Raw genomic sequence first — 14,846 nt, forward strand, 5'->3', positions numbered from 1 at the left:
CTCCTATTACAACAGATTTCTGCAATGCAGTGTGGGACCTCTGTGTAAACAAAGGTTTTCCCAGGTGTGGGGGGGGGGTTAAAACATTCATAAGATAAATATTAGAATTTCTTGTTCTAAACACAAGTTTTAATAGTATTTGATAGAAAAAAATAGTATTTGATAGAAAAGACTCCTGTCTCTTATTGCTGAAGAGATAGCTCAGTGGTTAAGAACACTTACTGCTCTCCCTTGTCAGGTGACTCAGCTTCCCTCAGGCAAACACATGACATACACATAACTAAGTCTAAAATTTTTTTGCTAAAAAGATAAAGTTTTGCACTATTTTTGTCTTCAGTTTCCTCTGTGGAAGGAAAAAAAACTGAAGTTGTCAAATAATGGAAACATACAACATATCCTTCTAATCAAATTAGTTTATTTCAAATTTGTACCAAAAAAAAAATATTCCAGGCTTCTCTTCAAATCATTTTCAAAATATATTTTTAAACCCCTTGTCAGTGCTGTCATCCCAAAAACTGCCAGAACTCACGTGGTCCAGCCCCTCACCCCAAGAATACAGGTGGAGTCTACATGATGGGTGGTCGCAGGGCAGGATGAGGCTGTGCTGGCGCTCCTGTCTCATAAGGAGGGTGTTACTTTAGGACAATAAATATGTGCTGAATATTAGCAAAGATAGTGAGTCCTATGCTTTGTTGCCATGGCTCTTTGTTCTGTGGTTCTGCTACTTCATCCCCAGCTCTTGGCCCCTTGGGCTGTCTTCACACTTATAGCTATACTGTCTTGATTTTCCAGAATTCACTTAAGAGGAAGAAAGCAGGAACCTAAGCTGCAAGTCCATCCCCAGTTTTAGATTAAAAGATTATAATAAATTAACTGATAACGTAGAAAATTGAGGGACATACTCTAAACCAGTCTTGCCTCGTTTCCTGAACTCACTGGTGTCACAGGGGAAAACGCAACTTGATTTTCTTTTCTCCATTTAAGTAGTACCCCCAAGTCATTGAAATGTGATTATTTTCCTAAAATTACTTCCAATTCTTCCAAGTCTTTTTGGAAAGCTGAATCCTAGGAGACAAAACAAATCCAGTACAGAATCAGAATTAAGCTTTTCCCTAATTGCTAGCACCTGACAGGGGCTCTTTGCTTCTATACTGAGCTGTTACCAGTCTTCCTAACTTTCCCCATGACAGTTTGAGTCTATGCACCTCACATACTGCATAGCAGGTAGGCGACTCCACATAAAATAGTAAAAGGTAACTCTGTGGCGGATATCAGTATTTAAAGGCTCTTTTGAAAAATTTTACTTGGGCCTGAGGGGAAGATGGGCAATAAGTAAAGCATTTGCCATTTTAGTATTAGTGTGTGAATGCAGACCTCAGAACCCACATCAAAGCCAAGTACAGTAACACAGCTGGTGTAGCCAGTGTTCTTAAGGGGGGTGAGAGAAGATGGAGAATCAAGACCCTGAATCTCTCTGGCCAGCTAGCTCAGCATGCACAAAGAGACCCTGACCCAACTTGAGGTGGAAGGCAAGGACTGCTGTCTGAGTGTGTATGACCATGTATGAGAGTCACGGCATACACAGAGCATTGCCAAGCTAAGTTGTGGTATATTGCTGCGATCCTAGGTACTTGGGAAGCTCAGACAAAACAGTCGGAGGCCAGCCAAAAGTTACATTTTGACATAACTGTCTTTACAAAAATTACTAGTTTACCTCATTAGTGACATCTGGCAGCTCCTGAGCCAACTCCATCCACCTTCTAGCTTCAGAGTTTTTCCCTAATTCTCTATAGCACTGAGAAAAAAGAACAACGAAAACTTAAAAACATAAAGAGATGAGAAAGACTCATGTACACGCAGAAGCTGAGAGTGACAGCGCATGCCTGTAATCCCAGCACTCAGGAGGCAGAGGTAGGCTATTCTCTGTGAGTTTGAGGCCAGCCTGGGCTGTTACACAAACCCCGTCTTGAAAAACCATGGGGGTAGGGTGAGAGATACAGTAGCTCACATTACCTACTAATAATCTTGTTACTAATACACCCTCCAGTATAGCTCTCAAAAAATAGGGGCCTAACAGTATAGATGGTTCAGTGGCAGAGCAGACATGTTTAATCCCAGCACTAAAAGATCCCAGAAATACAATTTAAGTATTTCCACCTATGTTGAAGGTAAATTTACCTTAGAAATATACACCCGTCCAGCTTTTGAAAATCCTGGCTGTAGTTCTTCAGCCTGGAGAAAAAAAAAAATCACTTTATTAAAAGGTTCATAAATTCAAGCTGTACTAGAAAGTTCTAAGTAATAATCACAAAATTTATTCATTGGGTCTGGTGATTACCATTTTTATAAACTCTAAGTAGTTCTCATTTTCCCTTAAAATAAGGTAGGGAATACAAAATGATCCCAAACTAGGAAATACCTTCGACAGCAAAGGTCCCAAGAACAGCATTGTGGCTTCCGCCCACCGTTCCCTTGATACCTTTAGGAAGCTCTGAAGCGCGTCCTGCACAGTGGCAGTAAGAGGGCTTTCGAACAAGGCTGTAGCTGTTTTTTTTTCCAACCAGCTCAAGTGAGAGACCTGCCACCAAAAAAATTAAGGCATGAAATAGGTTTTAAGTCATTTTTTAAGCCAGGTATAGTGGCGCATGCCTTTAATCCCCAGCACTTGGGAGGCAGAGGCAGGCGGATTTCTGAGTTCCAGGACAGCCAGGGCTACACAAAGAAACCCTGTCTTGGAAAAAAACAAACAAAAACCACAAAGCTTTTTTGGGCCAAACATGCTGTCATGTGCTTGTAATCCCAAAACTATAGATACAAGAGAATCGGTTCAAAGGCAGTCTGCTAGCATGCAGGAGGCTGAGGCCAGCCTGGGCTACATACGACAGGGTCGTCTACCAATAATAGCATGAACGATCTGAGGAAATAAGAGTGGGGCGAACACTGGGGACCTTGCTCAGACTGGTGTGACAGGACCTTACTCACCTGGTAGCACCACCTGCCAAGAAGAAAGTGACTCCTGGGGTCTTCTGGCTGAAGTGCAATGGCTTTGTCCACATGTTCCTGAGGAGAAAATACAAACTAACATCAAGCCCAGAGTTGATCTGAAAAGAGCTGCAAAGCACCAGGTCTGCATGGGAGCCGGTCTAAGGGAGCAAGGAACCTGGACTGGGGGCAGCACAAGGCAAAGAGAAGCCTGTCCTCACCTTGAAGCTAAAGCCACTCTGGATACGCTTCGAGATGCCCTCATGCTCAGCCAGCTGACCACAAAGCACTGCATACCTAAGGGGGGAAGCAGCAAGCTCAGGGACGAGGACCGGACTGTGAGTGCAGGGAATGTGAGCATCACCCTCGTGTGGTTACATTCCCCTCTCCTGTAGAACTGAAACGGTGCTTTTCATCTGTACATAGTACTCTCCTCTTAGACTCATCATGGTCCCGGTTAATACTTAGTAGTAGGCCTACAGTAATTCTCCAGAGTAAGGCTAGGTTTGGTTCATGTTTAAGCCCTTTCTCTCCCTGCTGGGCATGCCCCACACACGGACACAAAGAGTAAATCTCTCCTTTATACTTTAGATCATTTAGTCAGGTGTGATGGCACATTTCAGTAATTGCATCACTCACAAAGCTGAGGTGGGCTGCTTATCTCAAGTTTGAAGCCAGCTTGAGCTATATAGCAAGTACCAGACTGCCATAGCAAAACCCTGTGTGAAACAAAAATAGGCGAGATCTCAACCCAGATTCTGGTTTCTTTGTTTTCTGAGACAGGGTTTCTCTGTAGCTTTGGAGCCTGTCCTGGACTCAAACTCAGAGATCTGCCTGCCTCTACCTCCCAAGTGCTGGGATTAAAGGCAAGCGCCACCACTGCCTGGTTTAGCCCAGATCTGTAGATGTCCCTTTGATCCTAGAGTACAGTCACAATATCATGGACACTTAGAGTAGTTAGATTGTAGTTTAGTGATCTATCATGTGACTGGGTTTGACTTCAATACTGCAAACCATCTGAAAAATCAGCATCAAACTACAAGAGATGTCTAAGTATGTTTTATTACTACCTTCTGACTGTATATTAGGTCTCTCTAGATGAATATACAGGTAATGTATCATTAGGAGGAATCGTTTTTGACATGGTCAAATGACTTTGTTAACTTGGGAACTAATGGATCAGAGGAAGAAAGATCTATTTTAGCCCTCCCCTCACATCCTCATTGCCAGTGGAACAAATTAACCTTTGTCTTCTAGGGGCTGGGAAATGTAGCCAGGGGCACAGTACTACAGGGGTAAAGTACTTGCCTAGCATATGTAAGGTCTTCGTTTAGTGCCATTTGGGAAGCCAGAAGAATCCTAACTTTTTAAAAGCTATATATATTATGTCTGTGTCTAACATAAGAGCTGAGGTCAGAAGAAGGCATCAGAGTGCCTGCGCTGCAGCCAGTGGCAATCGTGAGCCACTTGACTTGGGAGCTGGAAACTGAACTTGAGTCTTCTGGAAGAGCAGTGTATGCCCCTAACTACTGAACTATAAAAAATGTAAACTTAATGTGTATTTTTACAAAGACATTCCATGCCACACAATGTGAAGGTCTGAGGACAACTATGGAGTCAGATCTCTCCTTACACCTTCACGTGTATTCGGGGGCTCAAACTCAGGTTTCCAGACTTGCCCTGCCTACTTGAGCCATCTATCACTCCACCCACCCTCAACCTAAACTTAGGGCTGTGTGGGCAATTTAGTTCAGTGGTAGAGTGACTTCAATTCCCAGCACCACACACAGAAACCAGGAGAAGACGGAACCACCTGTCCTCTGCCCCAAAAACCCAGACTCGAAGCAAAGTTGACAACGATGTCTTCCCATGCCCAAGTTTTCACAGATTTGTTAAACAGCTTGCAAGGGTGTGGGGGGTAGGCTTGTATTGGACACTTGGCTCATTTCCATGTACAATCCAAACAGCTGCTCCTTAGGAGTAATTTAAAAACAAAACAAAAAACTGCTGTTTTCATCCTTGAGAGCCCAGGGAGAGCAATGACACCTAGAAAGTTACCTGGCTTCTGGGTAGAACCTTTGCACGGAAACTTTCAGCCATAGATGGAAAAACACAGCCTCTCAGCTTACAATCTGAGGGTAGAGATTTGAAAAGCAAAGGACAGTAGAAGAAGAAGTGTTTTTTTGTTTGTTTGTTTGTTTGTTTGTTTGTTTTTTAAACTAAACAGATGGTGGAATCAGGGCCCAGGACATGAACTGACCTTGGCACAAGCCAGTTGACAAAACTTGTCTCCCAAAAGACCACAAAGGCCTGACTTTTGTGTGGTGCTGAGTGTGGCACCGAGGCTCTACCTGTGGGTACCAGGTAAGCACTCTACCACTGTACTGTACCCTCAGCCCAGGAAGCTAAGTTCTATTAAGATGATCATTGAGTTTCCTAGATGTAAGCTCACATCTCATGCAAACCAACCAAAGAAGCCAAGGTCTACTACCAGCCAGGGATCACAGCTGGGGAAAAGAGCTTTTGCAGGACAGGAACTGCAGGTTCTCCCAGCTTCCCTGAAGAACTCCAAACCAAGTGTGTGGCCAGAGTGACTCTGGGAAAGATGCTCAGTCCTCTTAGCCCCAGCTGAGCTAAGCTTGTTTTCCCTGGCCTTACCCTCCAAAGCACACTTTCCTGTCCGACTGGGGTGTGGTACATGTAGGGATCTCAGACTTGTGCCCCCCTAGTTCCTCAAGCAAACGCCTCTGGCCAGGGTAAAGGAAAGGGTCTCCTCTGGTCTTAGGCCAGCAGGGTATTATTACCACTGGTGACTTTCAGCACTCTCGTCTCCCTTCTCCAGAGCAGCCTCTGCTTCTTCCTTTCCTGGAAGACAGGGGTAGACCCAGCGTTAGCACAGGCTCCTGCGCACACTCCAGAGAGAAGCAGTGTGGGAAGAATGACCCCTCGCTCTGCACACAGCTTCCCCACCTCCAGCAGCAGCGGCTTGATTGGAGATACGGGCTCCCCATGTAGCTCAGACTAGCCCTGAGCTTGAGATCCTGCCTGCACCTCTCAAGTACAAGCAGTGCTGTGCCTGGCTCCGTCCTACCATCTCTTTATGTCTGCCTGATGTTCCTGAAGTAAATTTTAGCAATTCAATATGAGAATGGAACCATCAGAAACTGTTTGCAACAGACCTTACTCTGAAAGGTCTGTACGCTTAAGGATGCTCATATATCACTAAGATTGTATATTAATTTAGTTATGTTTGTATTTTATTTGGAAAGTGTTCATGATCTTATTTTTAAAAATCGTTGTTTGTTTTTCGAGGCAGGGTTTCTCTGCAAAGTCTTGGCTATCCTGGAACTCACTCTGTTGACTAGGGTGGCCTTGAACTCACAAAGATCTGGCTGGCCCAGGGATCCACCCAGGACATGGATGCTGGGGACACAGCTATGGTCCTCACACCTGCACAGCAAGCACTTTCTCCACTGAGCCACCGGTCCTGCCCCCTGCAGATCTTCCAGACTTTAAAAGACAGTCTCATTGTGTAACCCAGGGTAACCTCAAACTCAACACTCTTTCCTGCCTCAGCCTCTGAATGTTGGACTATATGGTTCAATGCTTTTGCTGCCACAACTGACTTCCAAGAATTTTATGCCTTTAATCCCAACGCTAGGGAGAGGCAGACAGATTTCTGTGAGTTCAAGGCCAGCCAGGTCTATAAGAGCTAGTTCCAGGACAGGCTCCAAAACTTTTTCTGTTTGGAAAAAGAGGATTGCTGAAAGTTGGAGACAACCTAGGCCCAGTCTATGTAGCCAGTTCCAGTATAGCATAACGCTATGTAGTAAAACCCTGTCTCCAAGAATTTGCTTGTTTTTTTTACTTATTTATTTTGTTTTTGTTTTTTCAGACAGTTCCTCCATGTAACCCTGGATGTTCTAGAACTTGTTCTGTAGACCAGGCTGGCCTCAAACTTAGAGGATCTGCCTGCCTTGCCTCCTGAGTGCTGGGGTTAAAGGTGTGCACCACCCCCGCCCAGCAGTTCTATTTATTTTTAAGATAGGGTCACATTAGAGACTTCAGAGGTCTCACTGTGACCTCAAATTCAATCTTCCTAAATGCTCAGTATATGCCACCAACATCTACCTGAAATCAGAAACCTTTGAAGAGAAAAACAAAATAATAATTGAACCTGAACCTCACAATGTAACCTGGTCTGGCCTGAGAATCACTGCAGTCTTCCTGCCTCAGCCCCCCAAGTATGAGATTACAGGTGTGATCCATCACCCCAGTTCATTCTCAGTTCCTGCCTCAGCCCCCAAGTACTGAGATTGCAGGTGTGATCCATCACCCCAGTTCATTCTCATTTTGAATGTTCCCAGATTCTCTTACTTCAGGACTGCCAACTCCTAAGAGCAACATGGTGCAGGTTGCATTCTGCCTTCCAAAGTGGAAACTTAGCAGCCAGACAAACAAGCCAGCAACAACCTCTCAACTTTCTCCTAGGTATACACACATACTACACCTAGTCTCAGAACCTCTGGGCTGCTGGCTCCAGATTCTTACGTAGGAAGTAAAACCTTTTCTGCTTGAGATAGGCCGCCCCTTCTTTCTGGTTGGAAAGTCAAAGCAAAGAACAGTATGACCACAACACAGACATTAAAAACAACCAACACCCATGCTACTGGGTCATAAGGGTGCAAGAGGCCTTGGGAGCCAGTTTGTCTCCACTGAGTAGCTATGCTGTTCCTGCCCTGACAGCATGTGGGCCAGCTGTACCTGCACAGTTGGTTACATTGCCATCAGGGACCTATCAGCATTTACCATTTAGGGCATAGGACTTCTTCTCGCTCTCCTCCTCAGTAAGTTCAGACATGTCACTGTAGGCCCGGGCCAGACGCCACAGAAAGTCTTGTCGGCTCCCATACTATAGACCAAAAAGGAATAAATGAGTCTCCTCATCTGTGAGGAATGGAGGCCCTGGTCTTTCCCCACACTGTATGTTTGTTCCATGGCAGCGATACGATCACTGACATCTGGCAGTCCCTGTGCACAGTTTTCCCACTCCACAGCTGGCCATGCTTAGTTAACTGGAGACATTATCTCCAGTTGATAGCTTGCACTATGTCTGGATAAGAACATTTTGGCCTCCTAATATTGTCCGGGTGGAAGGTCAACTCCAACAAGACATGAAGAAGTCTTTGGCTGACATAGGAAACTGCTCGTGAGAAGGGAGACTTCTGCACCATCAATGCCAGCACTCAGGAGGCTGAGGAGGGTGGGTCTGTTTAGTTTGAGGTAGCCAGGGCTACTCAGTGAGACCTGCTGGTTTCTAATTTCAGGGAGGAATTTACAAAGTAAATTTGGTTTGTGAACCTGAGGGAAATGTTGAATGACCTACACAATGTCAATTATAATAGGAATTTCAAGTAGGGCAGGCAGATTTAGGCTCTGCCTCAAGGAAGAAGAGAAACAGGGTCGGGGGAGGTACAAGTATCAGGTCCTTTGCAGAGAGGTAGGGCTCCTCAGAGTTCTACGTAAGGAAGACAGCCATGGCCCTTTCTCAGGGGCAGGGAGCTGTTGGGTAGGCTCAGGACCCTATCTCCTTTCCCATGTGGCTTTGCTGGGTTTCTTTGGATTTGGGTTGGTTGGTTGGTTTGTCTCATTCCCTGAGAGAGGGGCAAAGGAGGCAGGGAGCAAGCATTTGGAGCCTCACCGCCAGCTTATTGTTGAGCAGCAGCTGGAAGCCCTCGCGCTTGTTCAGCTCACTGCCCCGGTGCAGCTCGTCTGCCTGCTGCAGGAGCAGCAGCATATCCTCAGGGACCGAGGAGCCAGCGGCCTCCACGGCAGCAGATGCTGGGCCTGAAGCCACCTCCACATCAAGGTCCAGAGAATCCTTCCTCCCCATCTTCACAGTCTCGCAGCTCACTTCATCCTCGCCGTCCTCGCTCTCCCTGTCGGAGTCCCGCTCGCAGTCAGATTCGGCATTGGCTGTTGTGTAGCTGGCAGAGGAATGAGAGACAGGTAAGAACTAGGGTTTGTTCTCCAGCCACAGACGAGGGACCATACAGCACTGCTGTCCACTGAGCCTAAAGGCAGAAACCAGTCTTCAAGAGAAAGCTTAAACTATTAGCTAGGGAATGATCAAAGAAAAAGAAGTATCCAGTCAAGTTAGGGGATGTGTGCTGGTCAGAGTCAAATATAAGATCCCTCTATTTAGCTACCACTTGAACTGCAAAAGGCAAAAAGGGGGGAAATGTTTAAGAATTAGACGTCATGGGATTGGAGAGATGGCTCAGGTTAAGAGCACTGGCTGCTCAGGAGAGAGGTCCTGAGTTCAGTTCCCAGGTTCCACAAGTCTAACTGTAATCCCATGGAATCTGATGCCATCTTCTGGTGTATGGATACATGCCAATGAAACACCCATATACATAAAGTACATAAATAAATCTTTTTTAGAAAGCAGGCTGCAGTCTGAGTATGGTGACACACACCTATAATCCCAGCACTTGGGAAGTAAAGGCAAGAGGATCAGGAATTCAAGGTAATCTTTGGCACATTTGAAGCCAGCCTATATAAGACCAAACAAAAAGAGTATCTCCAAAACAGGACTGGTGAGATCGCTGGGTGGGTAAAAGTGCTTGTTGTACCGTCTGGTGACCCGAGAGGACCAACTTCTCCAGTTGTTCTCTGACCTCACATGTGGCATGTACCTGCCCACATTCATATGCACACACAATAAAGCGTTTTCAACAAACAAGTAGGGTCTAATCTAGGAGGTAGGGTTATCCTTGAAGAGAGTAATGTCCCTGGATCATTCGCAGCTTTAGCGAGAAGCCAAGGTGTGTGGCTGGCCCATCAGCTGAGCGTGAGAATAGGATTGTGGGAAGAGAAGAGAAGTTCCTCAGGGCTTCCCACTGCTAAAGCTTCTTTTTGAGATGTTATCTGTGCTCCCTGGGTTATTCCAGCAGTGCAGGTAGTATTCTTGGATGACCTTGCTGCTCTCAATTCTGTGTGTTTGTGGGTTTTCACCTGTAACCCCATCTGCCTCGGAGTGTGGTCGCCCTGTGACTCCATCTGCCTCGAGTGTGGTCTCTGAAGCAGAAGCTGCTGTAAACGTCACTGCAGCAAGGGTGTAGAGAGAAAGAGGACTTGTTCCACAGAGGCTTTCATCTCACCCTTAAGAAATGAGGATGGATCTGGAAAAATTGGGCCAGATTTTTGTGATTTTGTTTTTATTAATGAGGCAAACTGGTTAGTGCTCCTACCCTGACCTGTGTTATGTTTCCTTATCATGTGCTCCTTCCTAAGGAGTGACCTCAGCCGGGGGCCTCTTTTCTTTGTTTCTGGTCCTCTCAGCGTCCGACTTGGGGTCTGGGTGAACAGACCTTGCCTCTCACAGAGGACTCCTCAGACCTGTTTTGGCTAGACTGAGAGGAATCCATGAGGTGCTATCTGGCAGGACATAAATGGATTCTATTGCTTTGGTTCTCCTTTCCCTGAGGGCCTACTATTTTTGATGTCCTCTCCTCGATTTCCTTTGGTTTGGGTGTGTTGAGGTTTGTTGAGAAGGAGGTTGAAGCAAAGTTCCAGGAGTGAGATTATAGAGTGTTAAGTGTGGGAAAAATGAGTCTTATTTTCTCTACATGGGATCCAGCACTGTGAAATTCAGTCTTCAGCAGAAAGATAGACCCTGCAGTTCTCCTAAAAGATAGTTCCTTATTTTTTCTTTGACAAAGTGTAAGCTAGTGTTAATAAATTAAAAGAGAAATTCTTGTCTCTCCACCTCAGTGTTGCTTTATGCCCATTTCATATCGTTGTCTGTGCTTTAATTCATACTTTTGATACAACTTCTGATGTGTAAAGTTGGCTGTCTTGTAAATATAAAGAGTTCGATTGTAAATAAACTATTGTGGCCATTAAAAAAATGCTTTTAGCCGGGCGATGGTGGCGCACGCCTTTAATCCCAGCACTCGGGAGGCAGAGGCAGGCGGATCTCTGTGAGTTCGAGACCAGCCTGGTCTACAGAGCTAGTTCCAGGACAGGCTCCAAAGCCACAGAGAAACCCTGTCTCAAAAAACAAAAAAAAAAAAAAATGCTTTTAATATAACAAAAAAAAACTAGGGCACGGGGGCGGGGGGGTGGGTGTGTTCTTGCTAGATTACCTGCCTGCCGTGCACAATCCCCAGAACTCAAACAACAGCAAGACTGGGGGAGGTGGGAAGGAATGGCCTTACAAACAGAGGTGGAACTGATCAGAGCTACGCTGATGAGCTAACTTTGGTAGGTCATCCTTATCAGCAAAGACATCTGCCAGAACCTACCTGAGTGGGTGCCAGCCTCTGCGGCAGAAGCAATAACCACACATTTCCCAATCTCTTTCTCAAACTTGTACCTGTGACCAAGTTCAACCAAACCTCACTGACAGGAGAAGCAGCCTTGGGAATGTGGAAGAGTGGCAGAGGTCTGTCTCCAGCTGCTAACGACCCTGCAGGATAACATCTCGGAGACTGCTACAAGCCAGGTAGTTTCCAGCTGCTAACAACCCCTACAGGATAACAAGCTAGGTAGTTTCTAGGCACCAACACTACAGAAAAAGCCAAGTATCTTAGTTTTCTGTCCTCCAGCAGCTGATGAGGGTTCTTCTCTAACTGCTAGTTAAATCAGATAAGAAATGGGCCTGGGACAAAGTAGGATTTCCAGGGGCAGAACAAGACTCCAGAGAACCCTTGAGAAGCACAGAGAAGATTTTACATTTCATTTGGGAGCAAACCTTCCTCCCTGGAGTGAAGAATATAAAGGCAAGCTCCCGTGGCCAACACAAAACAACCAAATAGGACAGTCTCTGCCCTAGGAGACACCCAACATCTGGCTGAATGCTGTAGAGAAAAGTGTTGTCATCTAGAAAGCCACATGGGTAAGGTCCAGAAGGCACCAAGTGAGTAAGCAGAACTGGTGCCTCGGTCTAAACAGTTGGTTGCTGCTACTCAGAACAACTTCTGTTCTATTTGGAAAGGCGACTAGAGCATCAGCTACAAGAACCTGCAGGAGCCAGGCATGGTGGCAACTCTTTTAGTCCCAGCACTTGGGAGGCAGAGGCAGGTGGATCTCTGTGAGTTTTGAGGCCAGCCTTCCCTATATAGCAAGTTCCAGGGCAGCCTGAACTACACAGAGAAACCCTGTAAGGTGGGGATGGGGGCAGACAGCATGATAGCAATGATATTTAGAGATCACCCTAGTATCTTTCCCTTCCAACAGTTTACAATAAGAACCTAGAGATTAGGGCTGGGGAGGTGGCTCGACAGTTAAGAGCATTGGCAGCTCTTCCAGAGTTCCCAGTTCAATTTCCAACAACCACATGGTGACTCACAGCCATCTACAATGGGATCTGATGCCCTCTTCTGGCATGCAGGTGTACATGCAGATAGAGCAGCATACACATAAAATGAATAAATCTTAAGAAAGAAAGAAAGAAAGAAAGAAAGAAAGAAAGAAAGAAAGAAAGAAAGAAAGAAAGAAAGAAAAGAAAAGAAAGAAAGAACTTAGAGATTAAAGGAACAAAGAAAAGCACCAGACTTTATAACCAATGAGCACTGACGAATGAGACCACACAAGGGCAAGCTAGAGAATCTCCTGCAGAGGTTGGACAGTAACCTGCCTGAATGAAAAGATTCAGCTAGGGCCAAAGTAAAGGAATGTAACTGTGTGGAGAGGCTGAAATCCTAGTGGTACTCCTTGCTAGAGAAGGGAAACCACACGCTGGGGAAGTTCACATAGGAGACTGTGTCTCCCGCACTCCCAGGTGCACTGCTCTGGCTTAAAGGCCAGAACTCACAAAGCCAGGGAATTGCAGAAGTGAGAGGGGGCCTTGTGAACCAGGAGGGCTAGCGGACAGCTTTGCCTCATCAGCTCTACCGCAAGTTCTGTCACGCCAAGCTGAAGCCTCACATCATGGTCACCATCCTGCGCTTAAGGGCCACGGCTACTCCATTTGCAACACTCCCTTACCTCCTACCTCCAACCACTGGAAATCTACAGAAGGTTTCATTCGGTTGCTATGCCCCCAGGCTTTTGAGATCAGTACTCAAGAGAAACACAGTCCCCACAGTGGACAGGAGACAGGATGGCATACCATCCTGCTCTGTTCCTAACAGAGAGCTGATGAATTGGAAATTAAAGATTCAGTTTCCCACACATCTATTCCTGCTGCTGACTGTTTTCTTTGACCTCCTAGTTCCCATTAGAGCACTGAGCCTGGAACATTCAGACATGGCCAAGCCTGTGTCCTATGCCTAGGAGGCTCTTGTAGTAGAGATAAGCCACAGGAAACCTGAGGTAAGGGAGACCAGAGCCCAGAGAAAGGATGAAATGCTTTGGCTGGGACGCCCGGGAAGCTGGCATTTAAAGGCATGTTGCGTTCTTCAGGGAAAATATCGAGCTGTGTTTGGTACAATGCCCAGGGAATAAACTCACAAACCTGTACAATGATTCTGCTCCTGCCACTGCCAATCAACAGCTGGAAGCTCGGATTTGTTATTTGGAAGAAAGAAGGAATATAGGGTAGGTGAGCCAATCTGGCAAGGAAAGACACAGCTTACCACGCATACTGACCTGAGTCTGAGCCCAGGCCCCTCATGATGAAACGAGAGAACCAATTACTGAAACTGTCCTCTGACCGCTACCTGTGCATGCACACACAAAAGACATTAAATAAATGTAAAAAGGCTTGTAATACAATTACATTTTAGAAAGACTGTAGCTGAGCTGTGGTGGCACACTCCTTTAATCCCAGCAATCGAGAGGCAGAAGCAGCCACAAAGCTACAAAGTTCCAGGACAGCCAGGGCTACACAGAGAAACTTTGTCTCGAAAAATCAGGGGGCTGGAGAGATGGCTCAGTGGTTGGGAGCACTGGCTGCTCTTCCAGAGGTCCTGAGTTCAATTCCCAGCAACCACATGGTGGCTCACAACTATCTGTAATGGGATCTAATGGCCTCTTCTGGCCTGCAGAGCACTCATACAGAAAATATAAATAAATTTAAAAAAAAACTTAAGAAAAGCAAAACAAACAAAATAAGCAAAGGCATGGATCAAGAAGTAGAAGGTGGCCCATCTTAGGCCAGTGAGCAGCCAGCACATGTGACAGGCTCAGTCTGAAGCAGGCATGGAGAGATTCTAGTGACCTCATCAAAGGCCAAGGACTGGGGGACTTGCAGCTTTTCATGGAAGAGCCTGCAGAATCATCACGCAAGGCTCTTTCCTCCCTAAGGTATACATGCTTAAAACCATTTCAGAATGTATGACCTCCTCCCAGAATTTCCCCTTGACCTATATGGCACCTCCCATGATGGACACATTATTCACCATGGCCACTGCCCCAGATAGCAGACAGCTAAGCCACAGTCCTCTTGCACCACCAGCAGCTTTCACGTGCCACAGCGTCAGCCATAGGGCTGAGCCTGGTGAAGCTATAATTAAGAAAGCCGTCCATCCCTCTGCTGCCCTGCCCTGCTCCTGTGACCATGGGTGCTCCACTGAGCACCCGTGCAGTAAGGCACCTACTCTGGCTGCTGACACCAGGAGATGAACTTGTTTATGTCACCTGTTAAGACACGGGATCTTATGAAGCAGCGTGAGCTAGCCTCAAACTCCTGAGTGCTGAATTACCTGCGTGTACCACCTTACTTGGATGATCTTTAAATCATCAATTAAATAGTGCTGTTGGTGTTACTGCCCAGTCTTCTGTGCTGAACTTTTAAAAAAAATTAATAAATTGCCAACACTTGGGAGGCAGAGGCAGGCGGATCTCTGTGAGTTCGAGACCAGCCTGGTCTACAAGAGCTAGTTCCAGGACAGGCTCCAAAGCCACAAAGAAACCCT

The 14,846-nt window shown here is 46.1% G+C and overlaps 1 protein-coding gene across 2 annotated transcripts in view; it reads right to left on the reverse strand.

Moving 5' to 3' along the window:
* Positions 1 to 393: 393 nt before the first annotated feature.
* Positions 394 to 14,846, reverse strand: part of Rmdn3 (regulator of microtubule dynamics 3) — a 21,582-nt gene continuing 7,129 nt past the window's right edge. For both annotated transcript variants that reach the window (XM_005364259.3, XM_013352761.2), the window contains exons 5-13: positions 8,684 to 8,969; positions 7,792 to 7,894; positions 5,787 to 5,847; positions 3,204 to 3,279; positions 2,983 to 3,060; positions 2,480 to 2,578; positions 2,179 to 2,232; positions 1,715 to 1,795; positions 394 to 1,065 (exon numbers count right to left, since the gene is read on the reverse strand). In XM_005364259.3, coding sequence (XP_005364316.1) covers positions 1,012 to 1,065; positions 1,715 to 1,795; positions 2,179 to 2,232; positions 2,480 to 2,578; positions 2,983 to 3,060; positions 3,204 to 3,279; positions 5,787 to 5,847; positions 7,792 to 7,894; positions 8,684 to 8,969 — 892 coding nt within the window. In that variant the 3' untranslated portion in view covers positions 394 to 1,011. The remainder of the gene's footprint in view (positions 1,066 to 1,714; positions 1,796 to 2,178; positions 2,233 to 2,479; positions 2,579 to 2,982; positions 3,061 to 3,203; positions 3,280 to 5,786; positions 5,848 to 7,791; positions 7,895 to 8,683; positions 8,970 to 14,846) is intronic.

This window comes from Microtus ochrogaster, assembly GCF_000317375.1.
Source record: "Microtus ochrogaster isolate Prairie Vole_2 chromosome 14 unlocalized genomic scaffold, MicOch1.0 chr14_random_1, whole genome shotgun sequence".
NCBI classification, from domain to species: domain Eukaryota; kingdom Metazoa; phylum Chordata; class Mammalia; order Rodentia; family Cricetidae; genus Microtus; species Microtus ochrogaster.